At 36.8% G+C, this 23,366-nt stretch overlaps 1 protein-coding gene across 5 annotated transcripts in view; it reads left to right on the top strand.

The window, feature by feature from the left end:
- Positions 1 to 23,366, top strand: part of AKT3 (AKT serine/threonine kinase 3) — a 309,160-nt gene that overhangs the window by 215,477 nt on the left and 70,317 nt on the right. For all 5 annotated transcript variants that reach the window (XM_086694762.1, XM_086694759.1, XM_086694760.1 and 2 more), the window contains one exon: positions 480 to 548. In XM_086694762.1, coding sequence (XP_086550888.1) covers positions 480 to 548 — 69 coding nt within the window. The remainder of the gene's footprint in view (positions 1 to 479; positions 549 to 23,366) is intronic.

Here is a 23,366-nt window from a genome sequence, read left to right as displayed (position 1 = left end):
AGCTCTAAAGTTCTGCTGTCTTTATAACTTACACAATTATGTGAACCAACTCTGTTGAATTCAGTCATGTTTTGTACCCAGTATGCAAATAGTGAAACTATATTAGAAGCCTGAACATAACTACTCTAGCTGTATTTTTGAGTCTTCCTCGCTCTAAGGTTACATGGGTGGGAACTTCGGGCACTAATACAGTTTCAAATAGACGGCACAGTAGATGGAGAGTTGCTCGTCAAAATTACTAAGTGTGTTTTTACTTAAAATTTTAATTTTAATTTTCCCCTAACAATATCCAATGCTGATCTAAATAGAATTTGTTTTATGTTCCTCAGAACTCTTGCTTACACACTCTTAAGGAGTAGGTAGATTCTTAAGGGCAAGAACATTTCATCCAGCAAGCTTACTGTTTCTAAGTGTTCTATTTTGGTATTGTTATAAGAATACTGGATTATAATGTAACATTTTTTCTTTTTCATTTCAAGTCCTTGAAATATTCCTTCCAGACAAAAGACCGTTTGTGTTTTGTGATGGAATATGTTAATGGGGGAGAGGTGAGTCAAGAAGTCAATCCAGCATATGCATGGTAGTATTGTCATCCTTTTTAAAAATTATTTAAAATAGAAGTTATGATGTAACCATTCTGTACTTTGCTGTGGAGATATGTGTAGCTCTTTCTCCTGTGGAGTAGATGGGAACTGAAAAATTTCTAATGAAATGTAATGGTCACTTTTTAAAAACTATTTTCATATATTAGAAAGCTTACTCATATTCTTTTTCTTCCTATATTTTGTAAGTGTAAAATATTTTATCCCTTGTACAAGTTTTGAAATCATGTTTTTTAATTTTGGAAACTGGAAATACAGGGTTTTTAAAGCTTTTTACAACGTTCTTCTTCAAGTGTTTGTTAACCTTACAAAAGATAATTTAACCAATTTTGAACTCGGTTTAACAGTACTCCATAGTCTCATCCTGGCTGAGTTTCCTCTTCATTTACATAGGAGTTAGAGTAACCTTGACTGCATTTGAAGAGATTCAAAGGGTCAGGGTGCCTGGGTGGCTCCGTGGGTTAAGCATCTGGCTCTGGATTTCGGCTCAGGCCATGATGTTGTGGTTCATAGGATCAAGCCCCGTGTCAGGCCCTGCACTGATAGCATGGAACCTGCTTGGGATTCTCTCTCTCTCTGTCTCTCTGTCTCTCTCTCCCTCTCCCTCTCCCTCTTCCTCTCCCTCTCCCTCCCTCCCTCGTCTCTCTGCCCCGCTCCAACTCTCACTCTCTGTATCTCTCAAAATAAATAAATAAATAAACGAACATTTTTTAAAATTATTAAAAAAAAAAACAGATTTGAAAGGCTTTTGTAGTTTTGAAGAGAAATGCAATCTTAGTGGTACATTTCACCTATTCCTTTATTCCCTGTCCTTTCTCCTCTGTATTTTTGATCAAAATCAATGTGAGGGAAAATTTCAATTTACTGGAATAGCTAACTGGAAATACTTACACTGTGGGTTTTCTAAAACAAACTTAATTATTAAATAGGGCATTTGTCTCACAGACCTTAAAATAGTCTTATTTTTCCAAAATAAATGGATTAAATATCCCCTATAGAATATTTTCTCCTGTAGAATTATCTGACTTGTAGGAATTAGTTCATTGCAAAATTCATTCATTCATTTGGGAAACACATTTTAAATACCAGGCAGTGTGGGTTTATCAGAATGTGTGAAGACATCATCTTTCTATGAAGGAGCTTACATTTTATCATAGAAGTGTATTATAAATTAGAATGTATAGTGAAAGACCTATAAAAGTGCTAATAAAGTCATATTAGAAAATCCTTTATGGGGTTTTCTAATTTAGGGCAGACCTTTAATGCTTAATGAGACTTCAGCAGGAAACTGATTTGAGAAGATTCCGCAAGCAGAGGGATCATGTGAGCAGAGTTACCAGGATGAGCACAGGGCCAGAAGAACTTGAGTAGTTGGATGAGAAAACCCAGGCATGCGGTCACATGTTATCTGGGAAAATACAAAGAAAATGAATGTCGTGGCATTGTGCAAGATCGGTACATGTTCATGACCAATTATTTAGTCGTGGGTAGAAAGAGAGGTGTCAGAAGTGGCTTTTGGTTGGAATCAGGGAGAACTAATATAGTGAAATTACAGAGAATGTGTTGAGGGCAAGATTATAAACTTGGTTTTGAAAAGGGTTTTCCTAAGGTTCCTAGGAAATGAGTATGTGGAAATAGCATGGAAATCTCACCGAGGATAAAGAAGGGGTCAGAACTATGGATACAGGTTTGGGAGCCATTTGTATAAATGTTATAATTTAAGTTATGAGGGTGGCTGTTTCCCATTTCATGGGAAATTAAGTTGATGAGATGTTTGTGTAGTATCTATCAAAATAAAAAGTGCTTATATTCTTAGAGCAGTTACATTTCCAGTAATTTATCCACATACATATTCACAGATATACCACAGAATGGAATTTGGATAAATACATTCAGTGCAGCATTCATAGTACCTTTGGTAAGGAGACTGCCGTATCCGTGCAGTGGAATACTTTATATCCATTAAAAAGAACGAGGCAGCTCAATATGGGCTGATAGAGAACAAGTTCTAAGATACATTATGAAGTGAAAGAAACATGGTGCAGAGTATAAAGCATGCCACCACTGTAATGGTTTAACGAAGGCAGGACCGTGTGTATGTGATCTGCATTTTTATAGATGCGTCGACTCTCTCTGGAATTATGCTCTCTGAAATTATACACTGGGCATTAGTGTGTACCTTTGGGAAGATAAACCGAGTGACTGGGGACCAGGTGGGAGGACTTATTTCTCAATTATGTGTTCTTCAGCAGCTTTTGTATTTGGTGCTACAAATAAACATTATGTATTTAAAAAATGAAGGAGGGAAGTTAGGCAGGCAGGCAGATGGATGGATTGATAGATGACCAGGGAAGACAATATTGGGAAAATGTTAAACTCTACAAACAAAAACTTGGAGAACTACTCTTTCACAGTATCATGTATTTACATCTATTATAACAATTGCCAGGTTGTTTTATAACTAACCTATTTACTTTTATATATTTCCTACTAGACTAGCTGGTCAAATGCCAGCAACTTACTCACTACCTAGCATGAGTCGGAACCTGACAGATATTTACTGGATGGTTTCAATGAATAAATAAGTGAAAAGGATAAATAAATCCTCTCCAGGAACAGGGATCAACAGGGATTTTTAAACTGGAAACTGCTGAGAAGTAGGAAGAAAAATAGAAAGTAATGTACAATGTAGTTTATTTTGGCCAAAAACTTGAAAGTGTTTCTTCAGGAGGGAGTATCTTTGAGTGTATTTATAAAATATATGTATTTTTTGAGGCTTTGTGCAAGGCACTAGGGTAGGTATGGTGCATAAAATCTGAATTAAACCTTGATCTTCCCCTCAAAGAGTTTGTAGTCATGTGGTGAAGGTACCAAGCCCACACTCAGCTTAGAGTGATAACTATCACCTGTATCAGAAATACAGATGAAGAACCACAGGACTTCACGGGAGGGAGAGGGTTTCGTGTGGTGGGGTGAGGGAAGCTTCGGAGCCTCGGGGAGGGGTGGGGGGGGGCTTGCGGCACCCACACTCTAGCATACTTCTGAGATTAATTAACTGATGATTGTCGAAACAATTTTACACACAAAAGCAGATTTTCAGACTAGCCAGATGGTTTTCTTTAGCACTGAAACTCCTACATTATAGCTCTCTTTTTTCGGAATTTCTGTTTTGAGAATGTGTTATAGATAAAGACTGAATTATTTAATGGATTGCAGCAGGTGAACTGATTCTGTATGTGCATGGATAGCAATTATAGCATTGCCATCTATATAGATACATTTGGAAAATTTGATTGTATTTATACACTTTTAGTGCAAAGAAAGTTTCTTATTTGTAATTTCCCAGTTTTTCTCTTTTAAGTTATCAAATACACTTTTGAATACATTTTGAATGTACTTCATAAATACAAATAGTTATTTTGTTCTTGGAACTTAATGTGTTTATTTCTCTTCTTAAATTTATTGTTTCTCTGAAGGAAATCTATGTTCAGTATATCCTTATGGTGAATTATTTAATTTTGGTTTTGCTTTAGGTTCACCATGACACTTATTCTGCCCAGGGATGCTTCCTAGAAATGCAGAAAACTCAATTTCTGTAGAAAAAATATGAAACAGAGTACTTCTGTTTGGAAATAAGGTTGACATAGAGGTAAAGCAAGGAAAGCCGTAAACTCACACAGGCAGGCTGTCCATACCAATACTCACCGATGCGCTGGGAATTATCCAATGGGGAACATCTGGGTGGTAACTAGGAGATGTGGGTAGGAGATGACTGACCTATTGGAAAGCAAGCTCTGGTAAACGTGGTGTTCATGAAACGGCAACATATTCAGACCTCTCTGTATCTCACCTGTGCCCTGAGATGGACTTCTTTAGTGGGCCTATTGAAATCATCATAACTAGCCCAGTCTTTACTTAATTTGTGTTTATTGTCTTGATTTTTAATTAGCAGTAGCATCCTTTGAGGCTGTGTTCTGGAATGTTTATCATGAAATATAAATACAACAGTTGAGACATTCTTTTTCTTACTTAACATTTTTGTGAATATATGAACTTCTTTCAGCCTAGTAGACCGCATGGAAATTGAGCATGTTCGTGGCCATGCTTGTTATCTTCCCTGTGTTTGCCAGTATTGTTGAAAGCACTGAATAATCCTGATTATTCAGGAAGTGGATTGTGAGAGGATATCGATTGTAAAAAATCAGCAGGTCTTTATAGGCATATCAGTACAATGGGAATCACATCATAATTGCAGTTAACTTATATGAATTCAAAGTAAAAAGCTCAGCAAAGGACATCATAGAAATAGACAGTAGATAGATCAGTAGGTAGAAAGATAGTAGATAGATAGGAAGGATTTGATGATTCTTCCATTCTTGTTAAGTGTATTGGCAGTCACCTCAAGATGAGAAATGTAAGTTTGCTGTTCTTTTACTCCATGTTCGTTTCTACTTGCCCTCCATAGAGTTTCATGGGATACAAACCCTAGTGCTTAAAACCACATAGTTTTCAGAAAACATTGTCATTAAGTGCATCATAACTACAGATGTTCATCTAAAGAAATTATGGTACTTTGTTGCTGAAGGAAGAAGTGCTGAGCTTAACTATATTGAGACAGTATGTTGGGTCTCCAGTGTAGTACCTGCCTCAGGAATTTTTCAGGAATGATTTTGATTATACTTGATAATTTATGTATGAACTTCAGAACCTATTCCATTAGAATTCATTTGCCTATTAAATATTTAATGAGCAACTACTATTGACTGGACCTCAGCAGATACACAAATAAGGAAAAACTTGGTACTTTCTTTTAAAAGATGACTCTCTAATTGGGATTATAGACAAGAGAGTATGTATATACCTAGTAGTGTTATTATTGCCATGATAACACTGATTGCTATGGGAAACAGAGAATGGGCACTTAAATCAGTCTGGAGGAAAGAGGGAAGAGAAAAGGAGAGAATGCCAGAGAAATGCCTTGGGTGGTTGCTATGCTAAGACTTAAGTTGAACTCCAAGTTACATCAGTACAAATGCGAAGGAGGGCATTCCAAACAAGGCAATAGAATGTGTAGAATGTGCAGGAATATGTAAATGCTCCCCCATCTGCCCAGCTACAACACAGGATGGGCAGTGCTAAAGTCCTGCAGAGGAAAGTCAGAAGTGTATGAACAAGTATTCAGTGTCGTATTAGGACAGATCTTCCAAGTAATTTGGGTTTTATCCTGAAGACAGTGAAGCATCGTGGAAGGATTTCTGTAAGAAAATGTTTCAGGAGGAGTACTTGGTAGCAATATGAAGCTTGGACTGAAGAAGACAGAATTGGAAACAGGGAAACTACTTCAGATGAGACTGCATTTAGGTTTTTCGTCATCCAGTTATAAACTGTTAGAGTCATTAATTGAGGTAATATTAGAAGGAATAAAATTCTAGGATTTAAGGACTAAACGGAAAGAGAAAAACATGGCACAGTTTTCCGCTTGTTGCTTGGGGGGACTTGTGTGGATACTGGGCTATTCAAAAAGTCAGGAAACACAGGAAGAGGAATGAGTCCCGGCATGATCATCTTTTATTGGAGGAGCCTGTTGGGGCTAACAAGGAGGTAGAGTTAGGTCAGAGGTACAAATAGGCTTCATCAGCAATGCTGAAACCAAAGAAGGGAAGAAATGTCCATTGTGAGAAAAATATGTAAAGTTAGGACATTAGTGGCCAAGAATGGTGCCTGGGGATATCAACATGAGAGGTGTTGGCGATGAGAGAAGCCTAAGGAGAATCCTGCACAGAAGGAGCCAGACAGGAGAAGCCTGTGAAGCCAAGTATGTATAGAACAGAGTAGAGTGAATCCTGCAAGATAACAGTTGACAAATGTGCTAGGATTGGACATTGACTAGTTCCTAAGCAGAAGCATGGATTCTTCCTTTTTCTTGGGTCGATGTAAGGTGTGAACCTTGGTGATAGGATGGAACGTACAAGAGTTAGTTCAGAGCTCACTAGAAGAAGGCTGTGAAAGCGAACTCGGGGCACCTTTGGTAAGCAGCCATCCAGCATCTGGAGAACATACTATGAAAGCCTTCCAGTAATATGACCAGTGACATGCTGCCAACACATCCAAATCATCTCTTTTTGTAGCTCAGGTATTACCAGAGTTCCGTAAGATTACTTAAAATCTTAAAAAATAAGACAAATAAAAGCAAAAAAACAACACTGGGATGCCTCTAGTTAGGATTCTTCCCCCAAATCTTACTCGCAGCCATATTTCTTTCCAGACCTCTGTAAATCTCTCTCCAGGCTGGAATTGGAAGTTAAGATATCCGTTAGGGGGTAAAGGACAGTCACTGTGTAGAAATGTTTGTTCACCTGATAAATTCTTCACACCCTTCTGTTTTCTTTGTGTGGATACAGATGAACTGACACTGTGCTCATTGTACACTATATTAATCTCTTTGAAAAAATTCATTTCGTTGTTTGTATAGGACTTTCAGTTTCATGCCAGTCTTGAGATCCTCTCATACTTTAGGTTTTTCATTGTTTGTCTTCAGTGAACCCAAGTCTGTCGTTTCAAATTCACGTGAGGCAGAAGTGCCAACAGTGAGAAATTGTAGTTCTGCTCACTAATTTATGGAGGTGTGATTTGGATGATTTTTAAATTAAAAGTATCATTTCATATTCATAGCGATGACTTTAAAATTTTTACTAAACTTATGTGTGTATAAATATCTTTAGTGTTAGGAGTCTGGCAAGTTAATTTCTTTGCCCACCATTTTAATTATGAATATATTATGTAGGTTATATCAGAGTTTCATTGCTTTCGTCCGATGTGTTTTCAAAAATTTCCAAGCCAAGAAAGATACATTGTAAAATTCACTTTAGCATGTAAAGTTTAAGGCAAAATAAGTTTGGGAATATTTTTAGTATATACTTTAGCATAATTTTATAATATTTCAAAGCTGGCTTCCTACAGTGAATCATTAAACCAATATATCACTGCATCTAAGGTAATAATTCAAAGCCTTCACTGGTTTCAACATCTAAGAGGCTTACTTTCATATCTAGAATCTCACTGGAGAATCTGACTGGAACTGTAGGAACCGATCAGGCATTTGCCTACTTCCACAATTCTTTTCCAGGTGGTTATGGCACGGCACGGCATTTTCAAGATAATCAAACTTTGTTTTTGTTTTTAATTTTAATGTTTTATTTATATTTAAGAGAGAAACAGTGTGTGAGCAGGGAACGGGCAGAGAGAGACAGAGACAGAATCTGAAGCAGACTCCAGGCTCCAAGCTGTCAGTACAGAGCCCAATGCGGGGCTCGAACCCACGAACTGCAAGGGTCATGACCTGAGCCGAAGTCAGACACCCAACCGACTGAGCCACCTGGGTGCCCCAGGATAATCAAACTTCTCACACAAAGGTTGGATTACCCAGAGTAAGCATTTCCAAAAAGTGAAAACAGAAGACACAATATACGTACAATTGGAGACCTTGAAGAGAAAACACAGGGCATTGGAACACAATACCTAAACATTAAAAAGTATAATCTCCCTTCCCCCCAAAAAAGTATAATCCCCAAACACAGTATGTAGTCATTTGTGCTCTGCACCTTTCACTTAGCACGTTACTTTTAAAATTCATCAAAATGGTTGCATATATCAGTAGCTTGTTTCTTTTTATGGATTTACTCCATTACATTGTTGTATCATAATGTGCTTGTACAATCACCAGCCGATAAGCATTTGGGTTCTTTGCAGTTTGGGCTCTTATGAAAAATGTTCTTGTGAATATTTCAGTACAAAACTTTATATGGACATTTATTTTTACTTGGGTAAATACCTAGGAATGCTATTTCTGTGTCCTCTGGTGTGTCCAACTTTGTAAGAAACCGCCAAATTTCATTTTACATTTCTGAGATGTTACTCAGCATCATCACCGCACTTGGCATGGTTAGTCTTTTTAAAATTTTACCCATTTTAGTGAGTGTGGAGTGGTAGCTTGTAGTTTGAATGTGAACTTCCTGAACAACTAATAATATGGAGCACCTTTTCCTCTGTTGATTTGCTATTTGGATGTCTTCCTTATTGAAGTATATGCTAAAATATTTTTGGCCACTCTTTAATTGGGTTGTTTGTCTTTTTTAAAATTGAGTAGTCAGAATTCTTCATATATTCTAGATACAAGTCCTATATTATATAGATGTTTTGCAAATATTTTCTCCCAGTCTGTGGTCTGCCTTTTCATTTTTTTTTAATGGCAAATTTTTCTCTCACCCTAACAAACCTCTCATGCCCCTTTACAGTCCGTGCATCCCATCACCCCCTTCCTTGTCACCACTGATACAGTTTCTTACAAGTGTCTTTTGAAGGACAAGTCTTTTAAATTAGATGAAATACATCTCATGAGGGTTTTTTTGTATATGAGTGGTTTGTGCATTTTATGTTTAAAACATCTTTTCCTCACCCAAGTTAAAAATTTTTCTCCCATGTTTTCTTCTTTTTCCTTTTTAAGTTTATTTATTTGTTTTTGAGGGAGGGAGAGCGAGAGAAAGAGAGAGAGAGAGAAAATGTGCATGAGCAGGGGAGGGACAGAGAGAGAGAGGCAGAGAGGGAATCCCAAGCAGGCTGTGTGCTGTCAGCACAGGAGTCTGACAAGGGGCTTAATCTCATGAACCTCGAGGTCATGACCTGAGCCAAACCTGGAGTCACTTGGATACTTAACTGACTGAGCTACCCAGGTGCGCCACTCCTCCCCAACCCATGTTTTCTTCTAAAAGGGTTAAATGTTTTAGCACTTAAATTTAGGTCTGTGATCCATTTCAAGTTAATTTTTGTATATGGTGCTATATAAGAGTCAGAGTTCTTTTTTTTTTTTTTTTTCTAACAGTTGGATACCTAACTGTTTCAGCATATTTGTTGAAAATGCCATCTTTTTCCCACTAAATTACCCTGCCACCTTTGTCAAAAATCAGTTGACCGTGTACGTGTGGGTTGATACCTGGGCCCCCTGTTTTGTTGCATTGATCTAGATCTATCCATTCTTATCCCTGTCACACTATCGTTAGCATTTTTACTTTAGAGTAAGTGTTAAAATTAGACAGTTTGGGTCTTTCCCTTTTGTTCTTTTAAAAAATTGTTTTTACAACCCTATTTCCTTAACATTTCCATATAAATTATAGAATAATCTTGTTGTTTCTATGTAAAGGTCTCCTGGATTTTAATTGGGATTGTGTTAAATCTGTTGATCAATTTGGAGAGAATTTATGTGTTAATAATAATGTGTTCTGATCCATGAACATGATATATATCTTTCCCATTATTTAGGTTTTCTTTAATTTTTTCAGCAGTATTGTGTAGTTTTTAGTGCATAGGTCTTGAATATTTTTTGTTAAATTTACCCTGAACTGTTTTATGTTTTTGATGTTTTTATAAGTGATTGGTTTGAACTTGCAAATTTGAATTGTTTGTTGATAATATATAGAAATGCAATTGATACTTCTTCCCCTTGAATCTTGCATTCAATTGCTAAAAATATTTTTTGTAAATATGTTGAGATTCTCTGTGTAGATGATCATATCATGTGAGAATAGAGGCAATTTTACTTATTTCTAATCTCATGCATTTTTATTCTTTTTTTTACCATCTAGGACCTCCAGGACAGTGTTAAATAGCATAGTGAGAGCAGACATTCTTGCCTTATACCTGATCTTAGGGTGAAAGCATTCATATTTTCACCAAGAAATATGTTGTTAGCTGTAGGTTTTTCATAGATGCCCTTCATCAAGTTGAAGACATTTTTTTTTATTCCTACTTTGCTGAGCTTTTTTAAAAAAAATCCTTATAGGATGTAATATTTTGTCAAATGATTTCTCTGTTTCTATTGTGATGGCCATATGGTTTTTTTTCTTTATTCTGCTAATATACTGCATTTTGTTGTTGAGTTTTTAATGTTAAACCAACTTTGAATTTCTTAGATAAACTCAACTTGGTTGTGAGGTATTATCCTCTTCATGTGTTGTCAGATCCAGTTTGCAAGATTTTGTTAAGAGTTTTAAATCTTTGTTCCTTTGTAATATTGTTTAGGTCCCTCCTTTTCCCTTCCCCAAGTAATGTCTCTGGGTTTGCATTTGAGATAATGTTGGCCTCTTGAAATGAATTGGGAAGCATTGCTTCCTGTTCTGTTTTCTGGTAGATTTTATCAGTGAAATTTTTGGACCAAGAGTTTTCTTTTTAAGAAGGCTTATAACAATGAATGGTGGAGGGTGGGGAGGAATACATATATATATAAAATAAAATGCATGGATATATTGCCATGCATTTTATTTTTTCTTGAGTGGGCTTTGGTAGTTTATGTGTTTCCAAGAATTTATTCCTTTCATCTAAATTTTTTTTTTTTTCAACGTTTCATTTATTTTTGGGACAGAGAGAGACAGAGCATGAACGGGGGAGGGGCAGAGAGAGAGGGAGACACAGAATCAGAAACAGGCTTCAGGCTCTGAGCCATCAGCCCAGAGCCCGACGCGGGGCTCGAACTCCCGGACCGCGAGATCGTGACCCGGCTGAAGTCGGACGCCTAACCGACTGCACCACCCAGGCGCCCCACCTTTCATCTAAATTTTTAAGTGTATTTGCTTAATACTGTTTACTTTAAAAAATTTTTTTTTGATGTTTATTTATTCTTGAGAGAGAGAGAGCCTTAGCGGGGGAATGGCAGAACGAGAGAGGAACACAGAATCTGAAGCAGGCTTCAGGCTCTGAGTTGTCAGCACATAACCCAATGCGGGGCTGAAACTCACAGACTGTGAGATCATGACCTGAGCTGAAAGTCAGACGCTTAACTGACGGAGCCACCCAGGCGCCCCTGCTTAATATTGTTAATGTTCCCTGGTATTGCATCAGTGTCTGGGAGCAGTGGTTCGTGTCTCTCTTTTAATATTTCAACTTGTGTCTTCTCTCTTTATTTCTGATCATTTTTCCTAAAAGTTAATAATTTTTATTGATATTTTAAGCTGTAGTTTTTATTGATTTTTTTCTCTTATTTTTGGGTTATCTATTTCATTGACTTTTGCTCTTTATTATTTCCTTCATTCTGGTTACTGTGGGTTTAATTTGCTTTTCTTATCCTTGTTTCTAATGTGGAAACTTACAGCACTTATTTAAGCCTTTTTTCTTTTCTGATCGAAGTATTTCATGTATAAACTTCCCTGTAGAAACCAATTTTATGTTATATGTTATATGAATATTTATAGCATATTTTTAATGTTATATAGGTTTTTACATGGTTTTAATGTCTCTTATTCTTTTCCCAAATTTACTAATTTATCAAGTCATGTTTTCTTTGACCAGTGGACTATTTAAAGGTGTATGTTTTCCAAATAAGATTTGTTTATTCATTCAGAAATATTTAGAGGTGCCTGGGTGGCTCAGTTGGTTAAGCATCTAACCTCGGCTCAGGTCATGATCTCATGTTGCGTGCGTTCAACCCTGTGTTGGGCTCTGTGCTGACAGCCCAGAGCCTGGAGCCTGCTTAGGATTCTTTGTCTCCCTCTCTCTGCCCCTCCCTAGCTTGTGTTCTTTCTCAAAAATGAATAAACGTTGGAAGGAAGGAAGGAAGGAAGGAAGGAAGGAAGGAAGGAAGGAAGGAAGGAAAAGAAAAATATTTATTGAGTGCTTATTGTGTTCCAGTCTTAGGGTGCACTGGGGTGAGTAAAACAGTCATAAAATAAACCCAACAAATGTATTGTAATAGCACCGAACAGATGCTAGGAGAGGGAATGGAGAACCTACTTCCTATAAATTGAGTTGCCAGGCTTGAGGAAGTTGCACTTAGACTGAGACTTGACTGCAAAAAGGATGCGGAAGCAGGTACCGGGGAAGGAGCTGCACGCACGGAGGCTGTGAAGAGAGCAGCCCTGAGATGCGACTGCAGCACATAGCTACGCACTGATCTTTCAGCACAGATGGGTGGCTGTCGTCTTCTCGTTCTGCACCTTGAGAAGCTGCACTCTGTAGTAAGTTCTTTGTCCTATGCAGTTCATACTATGCAATTATGAAGGAGACTCATGAGTGAGATTTCTTCTTAATGGAATAATTTATACATTGACTGTCTCAAATTCATAGAAACTGTAGTTTTAGTGTAATAAATAGATGATATGCCTTAGAGACAGATGACCTAAGTTTGAACTCAGCCCTACCACTTAATAGCTATGGGACGCTAGGTGAATTTTATGCCATCTCTAAGCCTTAGTTTTCTTATTTCTGTGATGCAGATAAGAATCTACCTATTTTATAAGGGGCGTTTTGAGGATTATGCATGTAAGTCACTTAGTACAGTGCCCAGCAAGTAGAGGTATTCGAAAATAATGCCTAATGTGATAATATGGGAATAGTCACTTCAACTTACTATATTTAATCATCTGTAATATGGAGATAACATTATGTAGCTTTTATGATTGTTAGAATGTACTTCCCTGAGTGCTCAAAATGATAATGTTTATTATTTTTATTGTATTGGTATTAGATATATTTCATAAATAGCCCAGATATTTCACATATATCCTAATAAATACAAATATTTTAAAATAATGACCTTGGGAACATTCACCTTTTTAAAAGTATATTTTATTTTCCAAATGAAGAATCTGTTAATATTTAATGTGGTAGAACTGAGCAATCTCTTCTTTATCTTGTTAATGTAGTTTCAATAAAATATTTTCATATAAATTATTTAAATTGTAATAGTATATTGGGAATTTAAAATTAATTTTTAAAGGAATTATTAATTTTTTAAAACTTGTTTTAGAGAGAGAGGGCATAAGCAAGAGGTGGGGTTAGAGAGGGAGAGAGAGAGAATCTCAAGCAGGCTCAATGCTCAGTGTGGAGCCCAACATGGGGCTCGATCCCACAACCCTGGGATCGTGACCTGAGCCGAAATTAAGAGTCAGACACTCAACCAGCTGAGCCACACAGGCATCCCTAAAAGGAAATTATTTTTTGTACTTTTCACATTATTAAGTATTTTCATTATTTGACTTTTAATCCCAGAAAATTTTCTTAACTTGTCTTGCATTACTTCTTTAAAACTTGCCCATTTAGGAGCACTTGGATGGCTCAGTTGGTTGAGCATCTGACTTCAGCTCAGATAATGATCTCACAGTTCGTGGGTTCGAGCTCCGTGTCAGACTCTGTGCTGACAGCTCAGAGCCTGGGGCCGGCTTTGGATTCTGTGTCTCCCTCTGCCCCTCCCCCACTCACACTCTGTCTCTCCCAAAAGTAAATAAGCATTTTAAAAAATTTAAAAATTGCCAGTTGACAGGCTATTTTTTCAGATATCAGGCACCTACTTGGTGATCTAGAATTCATATATTTTCCTACTTGTAAGAGGGGCCAAGAAGTAGAGGCTGTAGGGCTTGAGGCATTTAACTGATAATTTATGGCTAACACGGCTGCCACCAACCAAGTGTTTCATTGTCCAGCAACTTTGACCTTAGATCCCTTTCATTTTTTCTGTAACATCATAAAGGTTTAATTTGTATTTCAATAAATTTTAATTTAACTAGGCTATTAAAATACAGCATTTTTTGTTCTTCTGTCTATATCACAATCGTTTCTGAAAGAACTTTCCTTGAAAACTAATGCAGACTCTGGAGTTAGCCTGTGAAGAGGGTAGACACAGTCTAGAAGATAATTCTATGAATTGCCTGTTAAATGTAAGAATGCTTGCATTCAGAGTATCCTTCCATTCGAAGTACTTGAATACTAAGTATTCAGGTATTTGTTTTATAATGTTATTAATACTGTTCCGGTTTTACATGTAGTATTTGCTGTGGACTGAGTATTTGTGTCCCCCTCACCACAGAACTCATGTGTTGAAACCTAGCCCCCAAGGTGATGATATTAGGAGGTGGGGTCTTTGGAAGGTGATTAGTCATGAGCATGGAACCCTCATGAGTGGGATTAGTGTACTCATAAAAGAGACTCCAGAGAGTTTCCTCGCCCCTCCCACCATGTGAGGATACAGAAGAAAGACAGCCATGACAGACTGGGAAGGAAGTTCTCACCTGACCCCCAGTCTGCCAGTGCCTTGATCTTGGACTCATCAGAACTGTGAGAATAAATTTCTCTTGTTTACAAGAGACCCCCAGTCTGTGGCATTTTGTTACGGCAGCCTAAACAGACTTAAGACAGCGTCAGTCATCCAGTAGTTTCCCTGCAAGTGGGCCAGAGCCATTCTTTTCATCTTGTCTTTTTGTAAACCCAGGGGAGGTGTTAATCCGCACATCGCACAGATTGGCATTTCTTGTTGCTTACTTACTTACTTACTGTCTTTAAGATATTTAAGTTTCAGCTTCAACAGATATTATGGCAGTGAATGTAGTCATTGAAATTGAACATATTTTGTTACTCTGGAGTTAAGTATTTTTGTTTTTTTGTTTTTTAGTTTTGTTTTGTTTTGTTTTACTATTACAAAGGAATGACTGAAAGTTGTAAAGGTAGTATTTGCAAGAAAAAAAGTTGTGTTGTAAATCTTAGACTGCAATGATAATTGTTAGGAACTTTTTAAGTCCAGGTTTTTTGTTGTTGTTTTTGAAAAATTCCATTAAAAACTAAATTTTTGCGGAAGGAAATGACCAACAAAGCTAAAAGGTAACCTACTGAATGGAAGAAGGTATTTCTAAATACATCCAATAAGGATTTAATTTTTTTTTTAATGTTTATTTGTTTTTGAGAGAGAGAGAGAGAGCACAAGTAGGGGAGGAACAGAGAGAGGGAAACACGGAATCCAAAGCAGGATCCAGGCTCTGAGCTGTCAGCACAGAGCCTGACGTGGGGCTTGAACTCATGAACTGTGAGATCATGATCTGAGCTGAAGTCAGATGCTCAACTGACTGAGCCACCCAGGTACCCCATCCAATGAGGATTTAATATCTAAAATATATGAAAAACTTACACAACTTAATATTTTAAAAAAACAATTCTGTTACATAACGGGCAGAGGACTTGAATAGACTTTTTTCAAAGAAGACCTATAAATGGCCAATAGACACATGAAAATATGCTCAACATCACTTATCATCAAAAAATTCAAATCACAACCATGATGGGAGATCACCTCACTCACACTCATCCGATTGGCTGTTAACAAAAAGACAAAAAGTAACAGTGTTGGTGACAACATAGTGGGAAGGGAGCCCTGGAACACTGTTGATGGGAATGCCAATTGGTGCAGTGACCATGGAAAACAGCATGGACATTTCTCAAAAAATTAAAAATAGAACTACCATATGACCCAGCAAACTCCACTTCCGGGTCTTTATTCAAAGTAAAGGAAAACTAATTTGAAAAGATCTATGCACCTCTGTGCTCATTGCAGCATGATTTACAATAGCCAGGAGATTTGAAAGCAACCTTAGTGACTGCTGATAGATGAATGGATAAAGAAGATGATGTATCTCTCTATCTATAACTTTTATTACTTTGTGTGTACAAACAGTGAAATCTTGCTGTTCATGCCAACACGGATAGACCTAGAGGGTATTACGCTAAGTGAAATGAATCAGAGAAACAGACACCATATGATTTCACTTGTATATGGAATCTAGAAAACAAAGCAAATGAACAAATAAAACAAATAGACTCATAGATACAGGAAACAAACTTGGTTACCACAGGGGGAGGGCGGGGTGAAATAGGTATAGGGGACTAAGGTGTACAAACTTTTAGTTATAAAATAGATTAGTCACAGGGATGTGACATACAGCATGGGTGATATGGTCAGTAATACTATAATAACTTTGTATGGTGACAGATCATAACTGGACATTGTGGGGATCACTTCATAATATATAAAAATATCAAATCATTGTCCTTATGATGTACTCCTGAAACTAGTGGGACATTGTACGTCAATTACACTTCAGTTAAGAAAAAGAATATAACTGTTTTGCAAGATATAGCAATTTATTTTCAAAATAAACATTACCGGTTTTGTGAAGAAATAGTCTTATTTAGTAGGTTAAGATCATCTGTTTACATTAGTGTCTTCCTAACAGCTTGACTAAGTACAACACACAAAAGACATGTAGTCGTTCCCTTAAAGGAACTTAAATTTCTAAACTTTCTATGTTTTTTGCTTGAGTAGCAAGTAACTCGTTGTTTTCGAACAAAAACAAGAATATTCAATTATTTTATATGATTTTCTTATGCTTCTAATAAAAATATCTTGAGAAGTGTAAACCTTATTTTCCCTATAGATAATTATTTGGAAAGTATTTTTGAATTTCCCTTTATTCTTTACATATTTATTGAGCACATATTATGTGCTACGTATTAGGTTTGGCTCTGAAGATTCAAAGCTCTAGGGTACTTGCATGGTCTTTTCCTGTGCTTTTCCCTGTGCTTCTGCCAGGAAAACAAAACTAATACAGCACTAAATTAGCCACGAGGGTTAACAGTACATGTATTTGAAAGCTTTGCAAAGTTTCTTTCTGATTACAGTGTAACAACTGCATGTCCATTGCAGAACATCAAAAAGTCAAAAAAGTAGTTATTTTAATTCAGTTGTAAAATAAATTCATTGACTGCTTGCTAGAAGCTAGTCACTGTATACTTGGTATATGACATGAACAAGACAGATGGCCTCTGTATTTATGGAAATCATAGTGTTTGGGGAATTCATATCAAATAATTATAAGTGATTTTCAAGGTAAAAAACAGAAGATGAAAACCACTCTAAATCTCACCACCTAGCAATAATTGCTCTTACCATGTTAATATATTTTCCTGTTTTTATACTGTACACATTTTCCATTTTATTTAGTATTCTAAAATATATACTAATTGTCTACTGATTAATTATGTAGATATACTATAATTTATCAAATCCTTACCACATTTTGGGACATTTAGATTATTTCCTTAACTTAATCAACTTTGCTTGGGTATAATCTACATGCAATAAAATGTGCTCCCTTTAAATACACATTACATGAGTCTTGACAAACAACATTACGTGCATGGAGTCCCCATTATAATAAAGATGTGGAATATTTCTGTTGCCTCAAAAAGTTCTGACATGCCATCTGTCACCCCGTCCTGCACCCACGCTAGGCCCTAGGCAACCACTGACCTGCTTTGTGACACTAAAGATTTGATTTACCTTTCCTAAAGTTTCTTTGAAATCGAATCATATAATATATACTGCTCTGTGTGTTTCTTTTCCTCAGCCTAAGGTTTTTGAGTTTATTCTTTTTGTGGCGCTTCTCAATAGCTTGTTCCTTTTCTTGCTGAGTCGTGATGGATTGCATGGCTAGACGAAGGTCTGCCTTGCTCTTAGTGTACATGTGGACTGACTACAGTTATTTCCTAATAAAAAGGCTGATACACATATTCATGCACTGGTTTTCTTTTCTCTTAGGTAAACACTGAGGAGTATCATTGCTGAGTTTGTGATAAACATACATTTATGTTTTATTAAAAAAGTCCAGCATTGTTTTCTACAGTAGTGTCATTTGACATTTCTGATAGCAATGTAGTGAGAATTCTAGTTACTCCACAACACTTGGTGGGGTCAATCTCTTTAGTTATTCTAGTCAGAATATAGACGTGTGTTATTGTGGTTTTAAGGTGCATTTCTCTGATGATTAAAATGATATTAAATATCTTTTCACACACTTCTTGGCTATTCATTTCTTGTGACCTGTCCAAATACTTTGCCTAATTTATTAATTGGATTATTTTCTCATTGTTATTATAAGAGTTCTTCATATGTTCTGGTTACAAATAGTTTGCCAAATATATGCATCAAAATTATTTCCCCCATACTCTACCTTGTCTTTTCATCATCTCACTGATATTTTTTGACAACAGTTTTTAGTTTTGAAGTCTCAATTTATCAATTCTTGTCTTTTCTGGTTTTTATTTTTTTGGTCTGCTATCCAAGAAGTCTTTGTCTACCCTAAATCATAAATATTTTCTTCTAGAACTTTATAGTTGTATCTGCTACATTTAGATCTATGACCTATTTTAAATTGATTTTTATGCATATGAAAAGGTAAGGATTGGTGTTCCTTTTTTTCCCCATATGGCTATCCAGTTATTCCAGCATCTTTTATTGGAAGTACTGTACTCTGCCCCATTGAATGACCTTAACACTTTTGTCAGAAATCAATTTGTCACGTATTTGTATGTTTCTGGACTCCCCACTGTGTTCTATAAGTTGATGTGGCGTTCTTTACACTGATACCATATTGTCTTGATTATGGTAGCTTTAAAGTATGTCTTAAAATTAGGAAGAATACTGTTGTTTCTCAGAATTGTTGTGGCCCTTTTAGGTCCTGTACATTTCCATATCAATCTAGTATCAGCTTCTTAATCTTTACAGAGAAAGCCTGCTGGGACTATGATGCATTTGCTTTGAGTCTGTAGATCATTTTGGGGAAACCTGACATGTCAACAATATTAGTGTTGTGATCTGTGTACTCAGCGTATCTCTTTACTTTTGTCTTCTCTAATTTCTACTGACACATTTTGTAATTTTCACTGTGTAAGTCTTGCACGACTGTTACCAATTTTTCCCTTACATATTTCTACTGGTTTTTTTCATTGCCAGTTGCTTATTGCTAGCATATAATACATTTGAGCTTTTGTGTATTGACCTTGTATCCCATGGGTTTCTGAAGCTCACTTATTGTTTTGTAATTTTTTTGGTAAATTTCTTTGGAATGTCTTTGTAGACAGGCTTACTGCCTGTGAATAAAGGCAGTTTTACTTCCTTTCCAATCTGAATGACATTCATATATTTGTCTGTCTGTCTGTCTGTCTGTCTGTCTATGCCTTATTTCACCTGGCTAAGAACTCCTGCACAATGCCAAATAAAAGAAGTGAACATCCTTGTTCCCACTCTCAGAGGGAAAAGAGATTCAGTCTGTCATTATTAAGTGTGATAATAGCTATACATTTTTAAATGCCTTTTATCAGGTTGAAGAACTTCTCTCCTGTTCCTGCTTTGTTAAGAGATTTTAGTATCAGTGGCCATCAAGTTTTCTTAAAACTTCTTCTACATTGCTTGAGATGATCATATGGTTTTCCCTTTTTTAGTCTGTTAATACGGTGAATTACATTGGTTTCAAATGTTAAACCAATCTTTCATTCTTGGAATTAACCATCACTAGTCATGTTGTATTGCCAGCCTTTGTTGGATATGATTTGGTAAAGTTTTGTTAAGACTTTTTACATCTGTGATTATGAGGAATATTGATACCTTTCATGTAGTAGCTTTGGTTTTGTATTAAGGTAATGCTGGCCTTGTGTAATGTGTTGAGAAGTATTTCCTCCTCTTATTTTCTGCAAGTATTTGCATGAAATTGTTATGATCTCTTCTTTAGGAGTTTGGTAGTATTCACTAATATTTTATTTGCAAGTTTTGGGGGAACTGCATTTTTGGGGGTTAGGTTTTAAATACAGACTCATGCTTACCCCATTTTATTTTCAAGTTAGGTTGTACCATTTCATATACCATAAGACCCTTTGGCCTGAACACCTTCATTTACCCCCTTCAGGCTTTTATGCTACTGTTAATACATTTTACCTTTACATATGCCATAAAGGCCACTATGCATTGTTATTTTTGTTTTAAACCATAACTGTCTTTTAAAAAGATTAATAACACAAGAAAAATCAACATATATTTACCCACAAAGTTATGATTTACAGTCTCTTCTTTACCTTGTGTAGATCCAGTTTTCCATCAGGTACCATTTTGCTTCAGCCTGAAGCATTTACCTTGAACATTTATAGTGTAGTGTTTCTGGGGCTCATTTCTCTAACCTTTTGCATGTCCCCAAAAGGCTCTATTTTACTGTCATTTTTGAAAAGATACTTTAGCTGTGTATAAAATTCTAGTTTGCCTGTTCTATATTTACCTACTATCAAGGTGCCTTTCCACTTTCTCCTGGTTTGCAGAGTTTTTTTTTTTTTTTAATCTTTATTTTTGAGAGAGTGAGAGAGAGAGAGACAGAGTGAGAGCAGGGAAAGAACAGAGAGAGAGGGAGACACAGAATCCAAAGCAGTCTCCAGGCTCTGAGCTGTGAGCACAGAGCCCGATGTGGGGCTCGAACCCGCGAACCATGAGATCACGACCTGAGCCGAAGTCGGACGCTTAACCGACTGAGCCACCCAGGCGCCCCTACACAGTTTCTGACAAGGAGTGTGCACTCATTCTTTGGTCCCTGTGGTTAACATGTCTCTTTTATTTTTGAATTTTTAAAAATTTTTTTTTAATGTTTATTTTTGAGAGAGAGAGACGAAATGTGAGTGGGGGAGGGACAGAGAGAGAGAGGGAGACACAGAATCTGAAGCAGGCTCCAGGCTCTGAGCTGTCAGCACAGAGCCTGACATGGGGCTCAAACTCATGAACTGTGAGATCATGACCTGAGCGGAAGTCAGATGCCCAACCAACTGAGCCACCCAGGTGCCCCTTAACGTGTCTCTTTACCACCACCCCTGTCCTATTAAACTTTTCTTTTATCCCTTGCTTTCAGCTATTTAATTATGATGTGTCTTATAGGATTTTCTTTACATTTCTTTGTTTCCCTGTTTGTTTATTTACTTATTTTGAGAGAGAAAGAGAGCATGAGCAGAGGAGAGGCAGACAGAGAGGGTGAGATAGAATCCCAGTCAGGCTCTGCATTGTCAACACAGATCCCAATGCAGAGCTTGAACTCACAAACAAGGAGATCAAGGTCTGAGCCAAAATCAAGAGTCAGATATTTAACCAACTGAGCCACCCAGGCACCCCTCTTCACATTTCTTTCAGTTGGGTTTTCTTTTAAGTCTTTGTGAATCTGCAGGCTTATAGTTTCATCAGATTTGAAAACTTTTTGGACATTATTCAAGTATTTTTTTTCTGTTCATTCATTTCTCTCATCCGATCCTCAGAATGCACTTATACATATGTTAGACTGCGGGATATCATCCCACGGTTTATCAATGCTCTGTTCATCTTTTTCATTATTTTTTTATATCTTTAACTTTAGATCTGTTTCCTGTGTCTTAAAGTCTGTTACCATTTTTTTCTCCAGTGTCTAGCATGCTGTTAATTAAATCAGTTTTTTCTTTTTCATCTAGGACATCTCAGACTTCATCTTTTGAAGTTTAATTTGGGACTTTTCTTTCTTTCTTTCTTTCTTTCTTTCTTTCTTTCTTTCTTTCTTTCTTTTTTATATTTATTTATTTTTGAGAGACAGAGTGAGACAAAGTGAGACTGGGAGAGGGGCAGAGAGAGAGGGAGACACAGGATTGGAAACAGGCTCCAGGCTCTGAGCTGTCAGCACAGAGCCTGACGCGGGGCTCGAACCCACAGACTGTGAGATCATGACCTGAGCCGAAGTCGGACGCTCGACCAACTGAGCCACCCAGGCGCCCCTAATTTGGGACTTTTCGTATCTCCCATTTATTTCCTTATGCTTCTCTCTCTACCTTTTGAACTTTTAGACTATATCTTAATAGCTATTTTATCATAGTATTCTTCTATCTCTGTCATTTGTGTCACTTTCTGAGTGACACATTTTTCTCCTAGTAATGGGTTATATTTTCCTAGTTCTTTTTGTGCCTGATAATTTTTCATTGGATGATGTTGTTCTTACTTATAAACGGTGATCATTTCCAGGCTTGCGTTTAACCGTAGACTGGCCACGCTAGCCTTTGCTGTGACACTGGTATTGCCGCACTGCCCAGGCAGGAACCTCACCGACTGTCCTGGGTGCCACATTTCTTAGGAGGCCTTTCCATCCTGCCTGGCAAGGATGCAAAGCACTTTGGGCTCTGTGTGAGCCTGGGATCGTTTCACCTGATCTTTTCCAGGGTCTCTTTCCCTGGCCTCAGCCTTTTTCTTACATATGCTGCTCCTTACTATTTGGATTTTCCTACTGGATACAGAATTTTAAGATGCCTTTTTGTTTTTCATTTAGCCATTTGGCCGTATTGCTCCATTGCCTTTTTGCTTACGTAGCCTCTGAAAAATCTAGGATTATTCTCCTATTTGTTCTTCTGTATGTTATGTTTCCCCAACCTCAGAATTTTTAAAAGCTTTTCTGTCACCAGTTTTTTGGTGATTTGAATGTGCTCTGACTTCCTACATTCCAGTAGTTCATGCATGTTTGTGAGTTTTCATCATGTTGAGGTTCATTGAGATACACAGATGTATGCATTTATCATTTTTATCCAAGTTTGGAGAATCTGGGGCATAATTTTGCAGGTGTCTCCCTCCCTTTTTCAGGAACTGCCATTACGCATATGTTAGCTTCCTTGATGCTGTCAACCCATCACTAAGGCTCTTTTTTTTTTTTTAAGTTACAATTTGTATAGTTTCTTTTATTGTGATTTGATACTCATTGCTTTTCTTCTCTTGCAGTGTCTAATTTGTTGTTAATCCCATCTACTGAAATTTTTCAGATACTGTACACTTTATCTCTAGAAGTCCCATTTATTTCTATTTCTATTTCCCTTTATCTCATGTACTGTTTTAAAGTCAGTCTATTAAATCCATCACCCCTGCTATTTTTAGGGTCTGTGTCTAATGACTGATTTTTCTCTTGGTTATGGGTCTTATTTCCTACAACTTCTTATGTCTAGTAATTACTGCTTGCATACTAGATCTTTGGAATTTTACATGAATGTCTGGGTTTTGTTGCCTTCTTCATATTTGTTAACCTTGATAATGTAGGTTTAACTTGTACTTTGACTTTTTTTGAAATACCTACTGAATGCCTGGCT

This window comes from Puma concolor, chromosome E4 (genome assembly GCF_028749965.1).
Source record: "Puma concolor isolate L17-30 chromosome E4, mPumCon1.1.hap2, whole genome shotgun sequence".
In the NCBI taxonomy this organism is placed as follows: Eukaryota; Metazoa; Chordata; class Mammalia; order Carnivora; family Felidae; genus Puma; species Puma concolor.
The sequence above is the reverse complement of the archived record's forward strand: the minus strand, read 5'-3'. Positions and strand labels throughout refer to the sequence as shown.